The sequence below is a fragment of the Rissa tridactyla genome, chromosome 10 (genome assembly GCF_028500815.1).
Source record: "Rissa tridactyla isolate bRisTri1 chromosome 10, bRisTri1.patW.cur.20221130, whole genome shotgun sequence".
Classification (NCBI taxonomy): Eukaryota; Metazoa; Chordata; class Aves; order Charadriiformes; family Laridae; genus Rissa; species Rissa tridactyla.
The window spans coordinates 16,902,019-16,918,536 of NC_071475.1; the positions used below are offsets into that span (position 1 = coordinate 16,902,019).

The window sequence follows — 16,518 nt, forward strand, 5'->3', positions numbered from 1 at the left end:
TCTCTGCTCATCTTGGTTCTCAGGAAGACGACACAAGGCTGACACCTGAGCTAAGCCCAGGCAGAGGAAAAACAGGACAGCTGCAAGAAGTCCTGGGAAGGAAGGTGGTTCACCATCACCCAGCCTCCAGCACCTCCACGACACCGTGGCAGGGAAGGCCAGAGACAAGCCCAGGTGGAAGCACAGAAGCCCTGTGCCAGGCTCAGACCATGCCCGAGGTGCCACACAGGCTGCCACGCCTGCCTTCAGGCCACCACCCACCAGTGGAGCCTTGGGGCCCCCAAACAGGACCTGCAAGCTGCAGAAGACATTTCTGCTGGTCCTCTCCCACTCCCCAAGCTATGGCAGAAGATCTGGTCCTCCACCAGCCAGCGTCCATGCTGAAGTCATGAGAAAGACACTCGGAACAAGGCACAGCGTAGGGATGTAAGGAAGCAGGCGAGCAGAGAGCTGCGTGGAGCAGAGACTCCAGGATGAAGTCTCATCAAGGAAGAATCAGGACAGAAAGGACAAATAGCATTGGCAACTTACTCTTCATTCACCCACCGAGAAACAGAAATAGGATCATTTTTGGATGTATTTCTTTTGGAAATGAGCCAAACTGGCAACTAGAATCAAAGTTTTCAAAAAGTCTATACAAAGATGTATCATACAAAATGTACAGGAAAGTTCTCCAAAAAAAAAAAAACCCAAAAAACCAAAACCAGACAGAGACAATACAACAAAAGGAGAGCAAAGACAGTGTGAAACCACGGCTAACAGGTCCTGTCCCTGCTCTATAGGGCAGAAGCGGCATCCGGACAACACGCTCCAAACACAGAATACATTACACTATATACAAGACCGTATAAAGATCACCATCCCCTTTGGTCTAACCAGGAGCTCTCCAGCATGAAGTTGGGGCAGTTCAAACAATCTGCTCATGGAAGTGTTACATGCCGAGAGGGAAAAAAATGTCCAAGGGAATGAAATGGTCAACCCTAAACCATAACCAGAATACAGCCAGGCCACCAAGGCTACAGAGTTTAACAGTCAGTTCTGGCTAACAGGTGCCTTGCGAGCCAGAGCGTGTTACTCCATCTCCGTGAAGCGAGCGAACATGGCTTTCCGCACTGCGTCTTTGTAAGAGTCTGCAGTGGAGACACCGTAGGAGCTGCCCTTGGCTCCCAAGCCAGCTCCTCTCATTCGTACTTGGGCCTGCAAGGGAAGAAAGACGTGCTTCAGCTCTGCAGCGAGACACCACAGAAACATTCAGTCCAGACAGCTTCTCAAGCTCCCCTGGGGATCCCACGCTGCCGCAATTAGGGACACCAGGAGATGAAACTGCACACCACAACCCATGCTTGCTGTCCTCACACTGCTCCAACCCCAGCCCACCAGTAGCCGAAATGAAACCACACAGAACCCAGCTCCGAACAGCGTAACCCAGAGCACAGACAAACCCAGGGAAGGCAACAGGAGCAGACTCCTAAAGGAAGCACAGCCCTGCCTGTCCCAGTCCCAGCTCTGCCCCAGCATCCGACAAGACAGAGAGGAGCAGGAGCTAACGTCAACAGAGGCAGCTTTGCTGTTGAGACCACAGTTTCTTGCACAAGGCATCTTCAGCAACACCAAACCTCACGAAGTGAGGTAGAAGTCCATCTCTACTTACCTCAATGGGTGCTGTGATGCCCTGACATTTTCTTCCCAAGCCTGAACCTTCCCTCCAGCCCATGGCCTGCAGCATCTTGTTGCCTATATTACTGTTGTCAAGGCCATCTTTGGTGGGCTGCTCGTAATTACTGCGGGAAGAAGAGATGAGTTAACCAAACTGCTCACTAACTATTGAATCAAGTATCCTCATCGCTGAGGAGCTTTTGGATACATACACTGTGCCAGCATCATAGACCTTCTTGCGCTTCGGCTCAGGGGGCTCCGGGATGCCGTACTTCTCCCGCCTCTCAGCTGCTCTGTCTCTGTATTTCATCTGCATGAGGTAACCAGATTTAGTACTGATTTAAAGACACCTTTGTTCATCTCTGAGCTACGGAAATAAGCTGAATGCCCGCTATTATATAGAACTGTCCACTGCAGCCTGCTAAAACACATCGTGACTTACACCACACAAAGGAGAATGTCAAATGCAAGTCCCTGGAGCACATCAGAACTCTCACTAGAGTAGGAAGAGCCCGGCCCCAACACCTGCTGGATCAGCTGTTCATTGTGACTCAAAGGATTCTGGTCCCAGAGCTGGATGTGGAAGGACCCTTCCCTGCCAAGCAGTAGCTGTGGGATCTGGGACACTTCTCTCCATGTAACAGGACAGCTCTGAACCTTGACCCAAGAAGGGGTTGGCTTACAAGGATTATCTCTAGTGACGTGTGTCAGGATAAGGAGAGCTCAACATAACACCTGTGCAGGTTTTCCATTAGCTACTCATCTGCTCAACACTGACCTCTCTCTCACGCAGCTCCAAGGCTTCAAGTTCCTGCTCTGAAAGCTTTGATCTCCTATAGATATCCATGTTTTGCTGAAACAAGAAGAGATTCACATTAAAAACATGGAATGCACACCAGCTCTCTTTATGTAAATAGCTGACTTCTGGGAGAGCAACAATCCACCTGTAACTACTAATGCTTTAAGAGGAACGGTTTTCTGAACAGCAACATGCATCATGGCTTTGGTTTACACACTGAATTATGGCAACCAAGTACCTTCCCGAAAGCACAGTGCAAGTACCTTGTGCAAGTCAGACAGCTGCTGGTGCCGAATCAGAGCGTCTTTGTTTGGGAACTGCCTTCTGCACAGCAGACAAGCCATCTTCTTCCAGTCAGTCAGCTTCTCTTCCTCATTCTCCATTCTTTCCAGTAAGTCCTCATCGTTATCACTATCACCACTGTAGGCAGCCACGAGGCCACGCTGGCAAGGAAGGACAGCGTTAAGGGGACTGCGACAGTGTCACCACAGTTCACCAAGAGCCCAGAAAAAGAACACAGAGGCTGTAGATTTGTTTGTTGCACAGGAGAGGCATCGCACTCTCATTACTAAGGATGAAATCCAACTCAGAAGAACCACATACTATAATGGCTGCAAGACTTAGCTCCCGCTAGCCAAACAATAATTTGACTACAGTGTGTTTAGAAACCTCAAAACCTCAACTGAGCTCTTGTGGCTGGAAGAAATCTCAGTGTATCTCAGTCATCCAGCCCCACTGCACTTGCACTGGATCAACGGAACCACCACAAGCTTTTACAGATGATGCCATGGAAATCCAGGTTGGAAAGCAAGTATCTCCCAGACCTTCTCTGAAGTGCTTTACCAGTAACCTTTGGGAATACCTCTGTCAGGTATCTCATACTCACCTTCAGCGGATTGTCGTCATCCCCATTTTTCAACACCTCTGGCAGGATCTGCTGTCTCTCAGACAGAGCTCCCTGGATGAGACAAGAACGCCATGAGCACCAAGCTCTCTGCCATACCACTCCCTGCTGCACACCATCCCGCACAGAGCTCTCTGCCATACCACTCTCCGCTGCACACCACACACCATCCCCCGCACCTTCACCTTTTTCTCAAAGAGGGCAAAGCCTGCATCTGCAGCCGCCGACTCCTTCCGCTCTTCCTCCCTGGTACTCAGAGGCTGGAAGCTGTTCTTGAAGTTCTCTTTCTGCTTGTTCAAACTCTTTGCCCAGCGCTCCATGTCTTTAGCAATCTGAAATGCAGAGTGGTTTGCTCAGACAGCTCCCCTCACAGCTATCAATCTCGCATGACACAGATTCAATCTTGCACACAGTCTCCAGAACAAATCAACCCACTACCTTTTATTTTTAAATCACAGGACACTGGATGTAGTGCAGCTGTTTCCCTGTATACAGTGTTCAAAGATACCGCAGCTTGCTTGTTTTACTGTATGAACCTTTCTTATCAATCTAATCCTTTAAGTGACAGCTCAGTTATACTCCCACTGCTCTTGGCATGATTCCATATGCGTTCCTCCTATGCAGAGCTTATTTCTGCACTGAAGCCTTGCCAACTCCACCTCTCCTCAGCCATCTACAATGTCTGCAAATTGCAGGCATGCACCCCTACAGAATAACCTAGGATTTCCTTTTGTCATGAAAAAGGAGAACTATTATCCCATTCCACAGAAGACTTTAGCCCAGTTACGACCCCATTCTGTCTTTTACCTGTTGAGCTGTTTTACTTTTAGGCTTCTCTTTCTTCTCCTTCACTTCTTTGGTTGTGGTTGTGGTAGCTGTTTGTTGGTACGTGATACCTTCTGCAGCAGGCATGTAGGTCTCCTTTTCGCCATCCCAGTAAAGGTACTGCTGGGTTAAGGCATTGTAGTAATACTGCCAGAGGAGAAGACAGTCAGATGGTTAAACACCTCATACAAACTAAGCATCAAAGGGAGAACACAAGCAAGCTGTCTGCTCCAGACTAACGCATCAAATGGGAAGGCGGTTTGTAGAATCCAAACAAGTTTTGCGGACTCCACAAAGGAGTCAAAAGGCATGAAGTGGCTGAAGCCCCTGTCCCCAAACACAGTCGTTCTGTTCAACAGCCCTATGGAGAACCTTTTGCCTCTCCCGGGAGATGACCCACCAGAGCCCAGGCTGGGTGCACTTTGGTGGGCACTCTGCAATGGAATAGCTCAATTACACTGTCTGTAACAAGTCCTAGTTCTACATGGGCCAAACTGGGAGGAAAATTAAGGAGAGAAGAGAAAAATGAAGGGCTATACCAGCAGGAAGTCAAATCTCGGCCCTACACACACTGCTGAGAGTTATCTGCTACATTCAGTATTTTGTGCACCTCAAAGTTAATTTCACTCTCACGATGAAGACAGGGAACTAATGGACCTTAATAGTTAAGACAGGTGTGAAGAACTTGTGTTTACCTGGGAATTAGGATCATAGTAGAGCCCTGTTACAGGATCATAATAATATCCTGAAGATTCATCATACTGGTAGGTGGAAGTGTCAGGGACAGCTGTAAAAAAAAATTAAAGTGTGGGACATGGTCGTTCCAGTCAAATCAGACAGGTATCTTTCCATATTTCAGGTAAAATTCTGAGATTATTAGCAGCCACGATGGCAGACATGTATGTAAAGGACTCTTTATCACCCCTGCAGAATACACTCTCCAGGGACAGCTTCACCACTGACATACGGTGATAGAGCACTCAGCCAAAACCAAGTCTCACTGTTGCTATACAGTGACAGATACCGGTCCCCAAGTGCAACTCCGACTGCTTACCGTACTTGGTTCCAGGGACTACGCCAGTCGGGGGAGCCGTTTGTGCCTGACTGCTAGCGGTAGGTGGTGCTGATTGTGTCTGAAAAAAACCCAAACCCACGAACCTCAATTAGAAAATCTGTCACCAAGGCGCAAGAAAACAAGGAGAGTGAGCCAAGGCACGAGCAGCCCACACCACACACACAACAACTAGCTACTCTTCACTAGTACACCTAGCACTCCCCTTCAACAAAGAACAAAACTATCACAGAAAAGAAATGGCAGATGACTTATGACCACAAGCACTATGACTAACCCGTGGACACGCAGCAGCTTTGCTGTACCACCCACTTCAAAGAGCAAAGGCCACAGCTAAGACAGATATCCCACATAACCCTGGCATTGAAAGCGAGGAGTAATTAGCACTGTAATTACCGGAGAGTCAGGTGAGTTCGTCTGTTGATTATATAACTGAGGACTCTGGGACACGACTGCAGCTGTGGTGGTAGTGACCGGAGCTCCTGCCAACAGAAAACACAATGGATAAGCCAACTAATTTGTAGAACAGTACTTCATCCTAGGGCTAAAATTACTTTGTTTAGATTCATCTACGAATTCCAGCTCCAGCAGCCAAACAAGGCAATAAATGTTCAAAAGGAGACAGTTACACAGTGGGTATTTTCTACCCAGACAAGGAATAGTTTCCTTTTCAGGAGGAAATATTCTGCTCCCAGAGTCAGTGACTCCTGGCCTCTGACAGCTGCTAGCACTGAAGATTTGTCTAGAGCTGCTTACACAGTTCTCACAGCCTCAAGTTCAAGGCTGTTGTCAATAGTCTGAAACAAAGCCTGCTCTCATCTCATAGACCAGAGGTCCCACTTGAACAAATCTGTTACGGTTCTCTAGTAACATGTACTCATTCAGACATCCTGAGAGCAAAATGAGTCAAGTCTCCCTTTACACAGCAAAATAACATGAAGGCTAAGGGAAAACACCGCTACTGCAAAATTATCATTACAAACAAAGACATCTCCCACATGTCGGAATTACTACCTGATATGGTAGCTGCGTCTGTGTCCAACACTCCTCCTTGATTTTGGTAGTACTGCTGATAATCCTGGGAATACTGCAAAGGGAAACAACACAAGATAAGCAGATCCCAAATTACAACAATCTACAGGTTAGAGCACAACCACCACTACTAACCTGAGCATACTGCGTGTAGCCATCCTGTCCTGACTGGAGGTAGCTGTAGTCAAGGGTGCTGCCTTCCCCAGTTTGTGGCTGAAATTTGAGCAGGTAATTTTTGTCAGGGACAGAAAAGTTACTGCATTTAAGAACTTCAACACTGGTTAGGCTCCAGCCTAACTGTCAGAGCAGATCTGACACAGCAGCTTTGGTCAGTTCAACCAAGCAAGAGGCCAGCAGTGAAAAATTACACGCTCTACTTTTTCATTTTCAGGAAAGCAAGACTAGGAGTAACAGCCTCCAAATCATACCTGAGTGGACGACCACTGAGCTGCAGCAATGGCTGTACTTGCCACAGAGAAGGCGCTGACTCTGTTACCATCTGGGAGAAGCAAGTCTCTGTAACCACAAAAATCACATGTCTGAGTAAACGCTGCTTTTTTTCCTTAAGTGTCTCCCTATGCAAGGAGGTAGAATCTGCCCTTACGCATGCATTCCTTGGCACTTATTTATAAAACACTATAATTGTAATGAATGAGCCAAAGCACTGCTTGGCAAGTAAAGAAACTTAAGGTTCATTGTTGTACAGTCAATACCAAGTCACTAGGTCTCCAAGGAAACAAGCGTGCTGTATACACAAGCAATTACGATGTTATCTTCAGTGGACTGGAAATAGGGGTGGTAGGAAACACCGCTTTCACTCTCCTCACACACAGTGATGAGCAGGATGCACGCAACACCAGACACTTACGGGAAGCAAAACTTTGGAGTGACAGTAATCTTAAAAGCCTGGGTAACAACAACAAATCTCTAATATAAACAGAGGGGGAGAGGGACAGAAAAAAACCACCAAACCAACTGCTATTACAACTCACTTTCTGGCACTCTTTGCAAAGTCAACACCAATTGTTTTGCCATCAATTTTTAATGGTGGCTGAAGACTTTGTAAAATCTGCAGCAGTTGAGAAGCATCCTACAAAAAGAAATACTGATTATTATGAAGGGCACATTACTGAGGATTCAGAAGTTCCCGAAGCTCCACCTTTTCATATACAGCCACTGAAAGCAGCTAAAGCTGTAAGAACACCTCCACCTCTTCATCCTGTACACATGTGGAAAAGCATAATGGGACCCATCACAGCCCACGTGCAAACAATACAGGGCTTCCCTGGGCCACCGAATATTAAACTTGTTCTAAAATCTTAGCTTTATAAAGCAAATGTTTGCCCCAAATTACTCCGAAAGGGAAGCCAGCAGAGACTGAGATCAGGCACCCTTTTTCATCCAACAACAAACTGTTCCACCCTGTCTAAAGCAGGTCCAAACAGATCACACTGCTGATCAAGTTTGGCATACACAATCATAAAATCGCTTAAGTCGGAAAAGACCCTTAAGGTCGTGGAGCCCAACCTAATACTGCCAGTTCCACCACTAAACCACGTCCCGAAGTGCCACATCTGCACATCTTGTTAAATACCTCTAGGAATAGAGATTCCACACCCTTCAGGGATCCCATGCCAGTTATCTGACCTCCCTCACAGTTAAGAGGTTATCCTCACTGCAATTTCCCATGTTTCAATTTATGGCTGTTGCCTGCTGTCCTATCCCTGTGTAGCCTCAAGAAGAACGTGTCTCTGCTGTTACCCTCCCACTGAATGCTGCAGAGACCAGCCAGATTCCCCTCGTCCCCCTTCTCAAGGTGGAAGCAGCCAAATTCTGTGCACCTTTGCCCACATTTAATGTCCAAGACCTTAATTTTCGTGAACGAAGTATGATCCCAGACCATAATTTTTGTGACACAAACATGAAGGTAGCCTTCCATCCAGAAAATTGCTCTGCTACGAAAATAGCTTTCCGATGTGCTTACAACATCCCACCACCTTCTTTCCAAACTACAGCTAACAATGACAGGCTTTGACACACTGAGTGTCCATTAACCATCAGTGAACTGGGCAGGTTCCGTCATACAGCTCAAAGGCTCGAAATGCTTCAGCTACAGAAGCACATTAATAAGCTGTTTCTCTCCCAACAAATCAGTAAGGCCCTCACCATGGCAGAAGACAGCTGCACAAACGCAAAGCCTCTATTTTGCTGAGTCTGCTTGTCTTTGATAAGACGAATATTATTGACTGCCAGAGAAGCATACGGAGACAAGGCAGTCATGATGGATTCCACTACTGTGTGAGGAGCAATGTTTCGGAGAATGATGGCTGAGGAAAAAAGAAAGGATGACATTAGCTGTGCACATAACAGCTTTCCAAAGTACTTCAAGTTCTTCAGTGGGCAGTCTTGAGGTACAGGAAGGATTTTAGTACCCATGTTTAGATTTCACATTACACAATAAGTCAAAGATAACTTACTATCACAGTAATAATCCACAGACTGAACGGCTTCTGCTGCTCCAGGTGGCACTTCCTGTTCTGAATCTTCAGAAGAGGAGGAAAATATTTTAGTCACAATATGGCTCATTCCCTCAAACTCAGTATTTCACAAGCCAGCTTAAGACCCACAGTGAACTTTGTTTCCTACCTAGCACAGAAAGTTTCCCACAAAATCAAACACAGCCAAAGAGATCAATGTAACATACCGAATTTGTCCGCTCCACAGCGGAAGCATTTTAGCCTCCTTCTGAAGTTGTAAAGGCAGCACTACGAGGAAAGAGAGAAGCCTAGTAAGAACTCGGGTAATTTGCAACAATGCTGCTGTTTGCTGTACAATAACGAAACCAGACATTCACACAAAGTAACGTAATGAAACTAAACCCATCACAATAACTGAGAAGAGAAAAAGCCACCCTTGTCTGTATCATAGCTGCTTTTCAGAACATCCCAGCTACCTTTTCTGTAGTCCTCCTAAATTATTTAGTTATTGCAACTGTATGATCTTCAACTTACAATCCCAGGCATAGTAACTACTTTAAAAAGCACAATGGGAAAGTGAATCACAGGCTGGAAAACAAATTATGGGCAAAAAGCATAGCTGAAGCCTGACAAAACAGCCTGGTTTTTACCTCACTGAATCATCTCCACTTGAGGGGCAGTCAAACAAGGAGGACACAGCAGTACATAGTAGATTAGCAGCTATTCAACACTAGATTAGCCGCCACCTAATGATTTCATGCTCTAGTACAGCTCACTGCCCAAACTCCGTGTCTTCTGAGGCAACACCTCTTGTCACTCCATCTACTTTGCCACCAGCGCTACAAACCTTTTCATTCCTGTGTCTTAGTATTCCCACGATGTCATACGAACCAGCAGTACAAGCAGGTCTGAATCACGTATCGCTTTGTGCAAGTCACTGAGCTAGCAAAGAGCACTGAAGCTTAGACAAATTCCCTCTGATAAAACACGCACTTTACCTTGTTGCAAAGCCAGTCCTCAAATTTAGGCCTGGGGTTGCTGTAGTGCATCGCAATCTGCTTCCCCTGAATCACCAGCTTTTTCTGCAAAAAAAGTAGTTTCAATTATTCCTGTATCGAGGCACACATGTGCATTTTCCCATGGCAGAGCACCCTTCGGAGGAATCAGTGCTCCTGAATTAAATGGACAACATATGGGGAGGATGTGGAGGACAACCACCGCCACCTACACCCTGCCCATCCAATCCTGCAGAGAGGAGGACGAGGGCAGTAAGAGAATGGGATGTGGAGCAAAGATAAACGGAATCAGGGAGTGTTGAAAAAGCTGCCAAACACTAAACGCTGACATGGAACCAGGAAGTGTCTCGAAGGAGACAAAGTCCTAACCTGCTGCATTCAGGATTAACACGTTTTTAGGAGTCTCTTTGCCCCCACATTTCTATTCGCTTCTGGTATAGCACTGAGCGACTTTTTAAACATGTCCTTAGGTGACTGCTTCACTTCTTCCCCTACTCCAAATACCCCAGACCTTTTAACAACCACATTTGGATTACTTTTCCAAGCACTTTCTTCAGAAGTGTCCCTTTGAAAAATACAGTAAATCCTCCCAAAGGGACCCTGCTTAGACTTCTTGGAGGCTGGATTACAAGTGCCATCAACTGAAATGTAACTCAGAGTGGTTTCCTTGGACTAATGCATCAGTTCAATTGGAAGCCTGCACGAGAGGTTTGCGTTCTTCATTCAGGCAGGAGCTCTCCAAAATGAGGAACCAGACTGCAAGTGAAGCTTCTCCAGAGGTAGGAAAAGTTCATAATGCTTTCAGCACATCCTCTCTCTAGGACTTTAGTGGAGTTATGAATTTACATCTATTTAAGAAGCCTTGATTCTCAGCCTCACACTTTGCCAAGCGTGGGTATGCAGAATGCCCTTTCAAAATACGGCCATCAACATACTTTAGTCAAACAGGTGCAAGTACGTCTGAGGAAGCGTGAATTACAGGCCAAACCCCAGACATTTTAACAGAAGAACTAACTTTATAGCAGGTTGGCTTACTGCATAGGTACCACAGAAGTGCCAGGACCAGTGGCTTTTCTGATAACAGGGTCTGACATAGATCTAGCACGTAGCATGAATAAGGCTTTCACATTCTGCACAACTAAATAGGGCAAAGCCATTTCTCCTACCGGCAGGAGGGAGGGTTGGAGGGCCCAGCACTCAGTGGATATGCACACATAGAAACAAAGCTGCTGGTATAGTTGCAATACATCATTCTTTCATCTAACAGTCAGCAACCGGGCTGCTGGGGAGATTCTACGTTTTCCCTACTACTAGGGTGGCTGGTTACTGGAGTGAATTTGAATATGTTGCAATAAATTATGCATCAGTACAGCTTTGTATATATTAAAATTATCTTATTTCTGAAAATAAGCATCAATTTCTTGATATAAATCTGTCTGCGGCATCCACCAACCCTAATGAGCAGCATGTACGGAAAACAGAATTTGAACGCTGCTCTCTGGCTGGGGAAATCACCCATGTATGGGACACGTGAAACCCTACTCCAGCATAAGGCACACGACAACTTCCATCTGCTGGAACTAACTCCCTGTGAATCCCATTACAGTGCCATTTCTTTATGTATAGCATCAACAGAGCAGAACAGCATTCCCCATGCTGCCCAGGGCTCTTCACATCAAAGACTCAGTTGTAAAATACAAAATGGGCTGACATACTTTGCTCACTTTGAGAGTATTTTTATAAAGTTCTGTTCTTAAAACAGATTATGAATATTCAAAAAGGAGCAAAGGCAAGTGAAACTTAACTGCAAGAGGAAAATCTCACTGGCAAAGAAACTGGAGGACTCTTACCGCATTTTGGCTCCTTATCAAGTCGTCACATTCCCAAAAAGCCAAAATACACAGCGTAATGTATGCAAGAACTCATTCTCTACCAAATTTAGTTGGAATAAACATTCTTCTGCTCTAGAAGAGGCCGTTCTCCCCCTTTAACTGGGTGAACACACTATTGCCATGAACCAGTACTTCTCTTTCAGGGTTAATACCAATGTAACACAGAGATCTGGTGCCTTCTCTGGCAACAGAGAAGGAAACGTCATGGGGAAATAAGTTAGGATTTTTTAAGGACTATTTGCTAAACCTTCAGGAGCCAATTGAATCAAAACCAAGTAATTTAAAACAATGGCACATTTCATCAGGGAGTGCTCAAAATAACCAATTTTCTCTCCTAATTTTACCTGATATTTTGTCCTCCTCTTACAAATTTTAATATATACAAAGCTTTTATTCTTTTAAATCACTGTATGGAACAAACCACTCCTTCCACCTTTTTTTTTTTTTTAAACTGTACAGACTTGTTCCATTTTCAGGAATATCTAGACTTGGTGAGTGAAGCAACCTGATTGGCTTCCATCCAGCTGGTAGCATCTTGAAAGTGATAAAACTCCACGAAGGCGAAACCACGGCTTACACCTAGAGACAGCATTCAGATATAGACGGGATACTTGTGTTAGTCAGTTCCTTTAAAACAGGTGAATCTCTCTCCAACTGCTTCATTACTTCATAACAAAGCAGCTTTACAAATGCGACGTCAACTGCTGGGATCTGCTCGGTATTTTGCCATGGCAAGGAACCAAGCTCCCTTAACTGGCTACATTTCACTCGATTTGAATCCATGTTTAAAGGTAACCATGCAACAGACTACATACTATTAAATGGGTTTATACTATCATTACTTACCAATACCTGTTAACAAAAACCCCTGCGGACAGACTCCTTTTAACATGTTGAACAGCTATCTAAAAGTCTTCGAAAAAGCCACATTCCTTAGCCATGGCAAACCTTTTATTTATTTATTTTTTATTGCACGTGCTTGCAGTTTGGGGACAATTCTGGATACTCTTTTGGGCTGGGGAAGAGGAAGGTGATGTCAAAAACTGGATTAAGAGCTCTCACCTGTCTTTCTTTTCATCAGCCTCACGTCTGCAGGCTGAGGACCTTCGAAGGACTCAATAAGCTCACGAATCTGCACGAGATTTTAATCAGACAGTTAAATTTTCACATTTTGGCAGACAGCTACAACACTCACAGGAGCAACCCACCTTACAGTACATGCAAGAGGCACATAAAAGCACAACATTCTCAACACTATCTCAGAGAAAAAGAAAACTTATAGGGAGAACCTAACAGGAGTGATGAGCATCCAAGAACCCACACAGCCCTTTGCTACACTAAAAACAACTCTCGTCTTCAATTAGACCACAGAATCCTCCAGAATCTGAATCACTGTGTGTTGTGTTCCAAGGTTATTTGTGCAAGATTTGGCAAATACTGTGCTTGCAGTGAAGTTAGCTATACTGCAAGGCTCTGTGATGTATGTATTCTTAAGCCTCATGCTACAGTTCTCATCCTGTAACAGTTCCCCTTCTGTTTTTCAGGGGATAGAGCAGATCTGTGAAGAATGTATTGTCAAAGAACCAGCTGAAGAGATGTCAGTTCTTCAGCCGTAACAAAGCTGCTTAAGTTTCTGCACAAGCTACAGAAATTACTGCTGCAGAGACGCATACAGGAAAAAGAAACATTACCGATTTTTTTAATGTGAGAACAGAAGATAAAAAGAGGGTTTTTAGCAGCTCTTACAGAACTCAAACTACATTGCATGCAACATGGCTGCTCAGCAGACTCAAAACTCATCTAAAGCTGAAGCTGCCCCTTTACATGCTGACTGGAACTGACATGAAGTGCAAGTAGCTTTTTTTTTTTTTATTAAAAACGTGGAGAAAGCTGAAAAATATGTACACAATCAGAAGCGTTGAAGTAGTATTAACTTAAGAGAACAATTAGTAGTTCCAAGATGCATCATCAAGTGAGTCCAGAATTAAACTTTTCCATAAATTATGCTGCAGTTACCTGCACAACTGCAGAGCTACAACATTAACATCCCAGAAACATAAACTGTTCTGAAATGTTCTGTGTAGTGTCTGACTGGGTTGTCTCATTTGGATGAAGGAGCCTACACTTTATCAAGCACTTATGAAAACGTAAGGCCAGCACACAATGACTCAAAAGAATGCTCAATATTAGGAGTGTGTAACCAAGAACAAAAAACAAAAACCAAAATCCATCACAGAAAGGGTGCAAACGGATTCTCCACGTTAAGCAATCAACGCACAAATACCACAAAGGCAGAGTCTGACTGAAAACAAACTGGAATAGCTTGGCTTTTACAGGGTTCCCCCTCGCCCCTCAATTAACAGTTGTAGGCTTGCATCTTGGTACATCAAAATAACCAAGCAAGGAAGAAAAAATGTTAAAAAATAGTAAGAAAAGAAAGCTCTGAGCTGATCACCTTCCATATCTTTGCATCAAAAAAAGTTAGATAGCCATGTACTAGGCTCATTTGTACTTGCTCCGTCAGTGCCACAGCAGCCATTTTATGACTTCCACAGCTGTACCCACACAAAGCAGCTTTGTGCGGGGCTGTACTCAGCTGAGGAGCTCGGTGACTGTGTGTAACCCTACCGGTCACAACTTCTGGCCCCAATAATAACCGGGAAAAATTCAAGTAAGTACTTCCTCTCTTCCTCTCCCCCAGAGGGAGGTGGGGTGGTGGGGAAAAAGGAAAAAATCTGCCTCTTCCCTCCTATAGGAAAAAGAGCAGGTAATTTAAAATCGACTCTTAGGGAAAGCATCCAAAGGTTCATGAAAAAGACTATTCACGGATTGTTTCCTTTGAAAGAGACTGGTTAACATTCAACTGACCTTTGTTACTTAACAGTGACAGTTTAAATCTTTTTACGATTCAAAATGGCAGCGAAAACGTTGGAGAGGGGGCCACCATGATGCAGCTTTCAACAAAATGGCAGCAGCGACTAGTGACTACCACAGAGACTGGCCGACACAAAGCCGCAGACTTCCCAAGGTGCAAGAAAAGCAAAGCCCCCTTTCTGGCTACTTACATCGTTTTCTGTAACCGTGATGGGAAGGCCACGTAACATGATGGTTTTGCTTTCTTTCTCATCGTTAATGTCGTTCCTATAGTCGTGTTCTCCATAGTCGCCATCGGAATGGTATCCATCTTCTGATTTGTCACTGTTCCTGCGCTCCCGCTCCCTCTGAGAAGCCAGCGCCCACAATTAACCGCCGCAATTTCTACCAACGTGCCCCCGCAATGCCATAAAAACAAAACGTTAACAAAAAACTCCCACTCCCCATGCGAGCATCCTTCCCAGGATTGGTCCTGACGTCCTCTAACACAACACCAAGTTCAAACCGACCCCCCCCACCTTCGCCCCAACACCCCCCGGGATGCCAACCCCGGCCCAGGGGACCGGCCCCCCCCGGCCCCAGGAGAGCTCGTACCGGGACCCAGGGCCGGGGGGACCCCTCCAGCGCCCGCCCCGGCACCCTCCCGCCCCACGGGGCTGCAGCGACCACAACTCCGGCCCGGCTAGCCCGCCCCACTCACCTCAGGGCTATCGTAATCGCGGCTATCGTAGTCTCTGTCATAGTCTCGGCTGTCGTAGTCTCGGCTGTCGCGGCTGTCGTAGTCGCGGCAATCCCGGCTGTCGTAGTCCCGGCAATCGTAGTCTCGGCTGTCACGGCTGTCGTAGTCACGGCAATCACGGCTATCGTAGTCCCGGCAGTCCCGGCTGTCGCGACTGTCGTAGTCCCGGCAGTCCCGGCTGTCGCGACTGTCGTAGTCCCGGCTGTCGTAGTCCCGGCAGTCTCGGCTATCGCGGCTGTCGTAGTCTCGGCTGTCGTAGTCCCGGCTATCGTAGTCGCGGTAGTCATCGTAGCGGTCACCGCGGCGCTCCTCGCTGGACCTCTTGTAGTCAGAGTCCCTGCGCCGGCTGCGGGACTCCCGCTCATCGCGGTCCTCCCTCTCCACGATGGAGCCGTAGCGGCCGCTCCGCTCCGTCCTGCTCACGCTGCAGGGCACACCGGGCCGAGCTCAGGGCGAGAAGAGCCCGCAACGACCCACCCCCACCACCATCGCCCACCCGGCGGGGCCGCCCGCCCCCTCCCCTCTCCCCATCCTTCCCTCCCCTCTCTCTCACCCACGCTCACCGCTTGTCCGAGCCCATGCCGCCGTCCACGATCCGCCAGCACACAGCGCAGCACTAACCGCCACCCACAGAGCGCCGAACAGACGCACGCAACCCCTCAGTCCCTCGCCACAAAATGGCGCCGAGGCGACTGCCCGTCTTCTACCCAGCAGGCACCGCGCCTCACCACTGGAAGTTTCCAGGGGCCGCGCAGGCGCCGCCGCCCGCCGCGGGGCACGCCGGGATTTGTAGTGCGGGGTGGCCGGGCGGCCCCTCCTGGCCGCGGCTCGGCCTCCTTCCCCCCTGGCCGCCCGTGCATCCCAGTGTGGTTTGGGCTGGAAAGGACTTTCAGAGGTCACCCAGTCCAACGACAACTCCCACTAGAGCAGGTTGCTCAAAGCCCCGTCCAACGCAGCCTTGAGCATCTCCAGGGATGGGGCAGCCACAGCTTCTCTGGGACACGAGCCAGTAACGTGCGCTTGCAGCCCAGAAGGCCAATCGCATCCTGGGCTGCATCAAAAGAAGCATGGCCAGCCGATCCAGAGAGGCGATTCTCCCCCTCTGCTCTGCTCTTGTGAGACCCCACCTGGAGTACTGCGTCCAGCTCTGGGGCCCTCAGAACAAGAAGGACATGGACCTGTTGGAGCGGGGCCAGAGGAGGCCACGAAGATGATCAGAGGGCTGGAGCACC

The 16,518-nt window shown here is 47.1% G+C and overlaps 1 protein-coding gene across 3 annotated transcripts; it reads right to left on the bottom strand.

The window, feature by feature from the left end:
- Window positions 1-559: 559 nt before the first annotated feature.
- On the bottom strand, window positions 560-16,008 carry RBM5 (RNA binding motif protein 5). 3 transcript variants are annotated; one of them, XM_054216105.1, is made up of 24 exons: window positions 15,850-16,008; window positions 15,248-15,710; window positions 14,739-14,894; window positions 12,736-12,805; window positions 12,179-12,252; window positions 9,764-9,847; window positions 8,993-9,053; window positions 8,766-8,831; window positions 8,455-8,615; window positions 7,281-7,378; window positions 6,717-6,804; window positions 6,424-6,501; window positions 6,271-6,343; window positions 5,653-5,738; window positions 5,239-5,317; window positions 4,880-4,971; window positions 4,167-4,331; window positions 3,545-3,691; window positions 3,342-3,413; window positions 2,719-2,898; window positions 2,435-2,509; window positions 1,869-1,966; window positions 1,652-1,781; window positions 560-1,197 (listed from the first exon to the last, which is right to left on the bottom strand). In XM_054216105.1, the coding sequence occupies exons 1-24, from the start codon at window positions 15,864-15,866 to the stop codon at window positions 1,072-1,074; spliced, it is 2,739 nt and encodes a 912-aa protein (XP_054072080.1). In that variant the 5' UTR covers window positions 15,867-16,008; the 3' UTR covers window positions 560-1,071. The 3 variants fall into 3 exon arrangements, with proteins under 3 accessions (XP_054072080.1, XP_054072079.1, XP_054072081.1); XM_054216104.1 differs by having other exon boundaries at window positions 3,539-3,691; XM_054216106.1 differs by lacking the exon at window positions 8,766-8,831 and having other exon boundaries at window positions 3,539-3,691.
- Window positions 16,009-16,518: the final 510 nt, after the last annotated feature.

Coding starts and splice junctions, on each gene's coding strand:
- RBM5 (XM_054216104.1), bottom strand. Junction 4,332..4,879: donor ACTATGATCCTAATTCCCAG/GTAAACACAAGT, acceptor CTCCTCTGGCAG/TATTACTACAATGCCTTAAC. Junction 2,510..2,718: donor AGCTGTCTGACTTGCACAAG/GTACTTGCACTG, acceptor TTCTTGTTTCAG/CAAAACATGGATATCTATAG.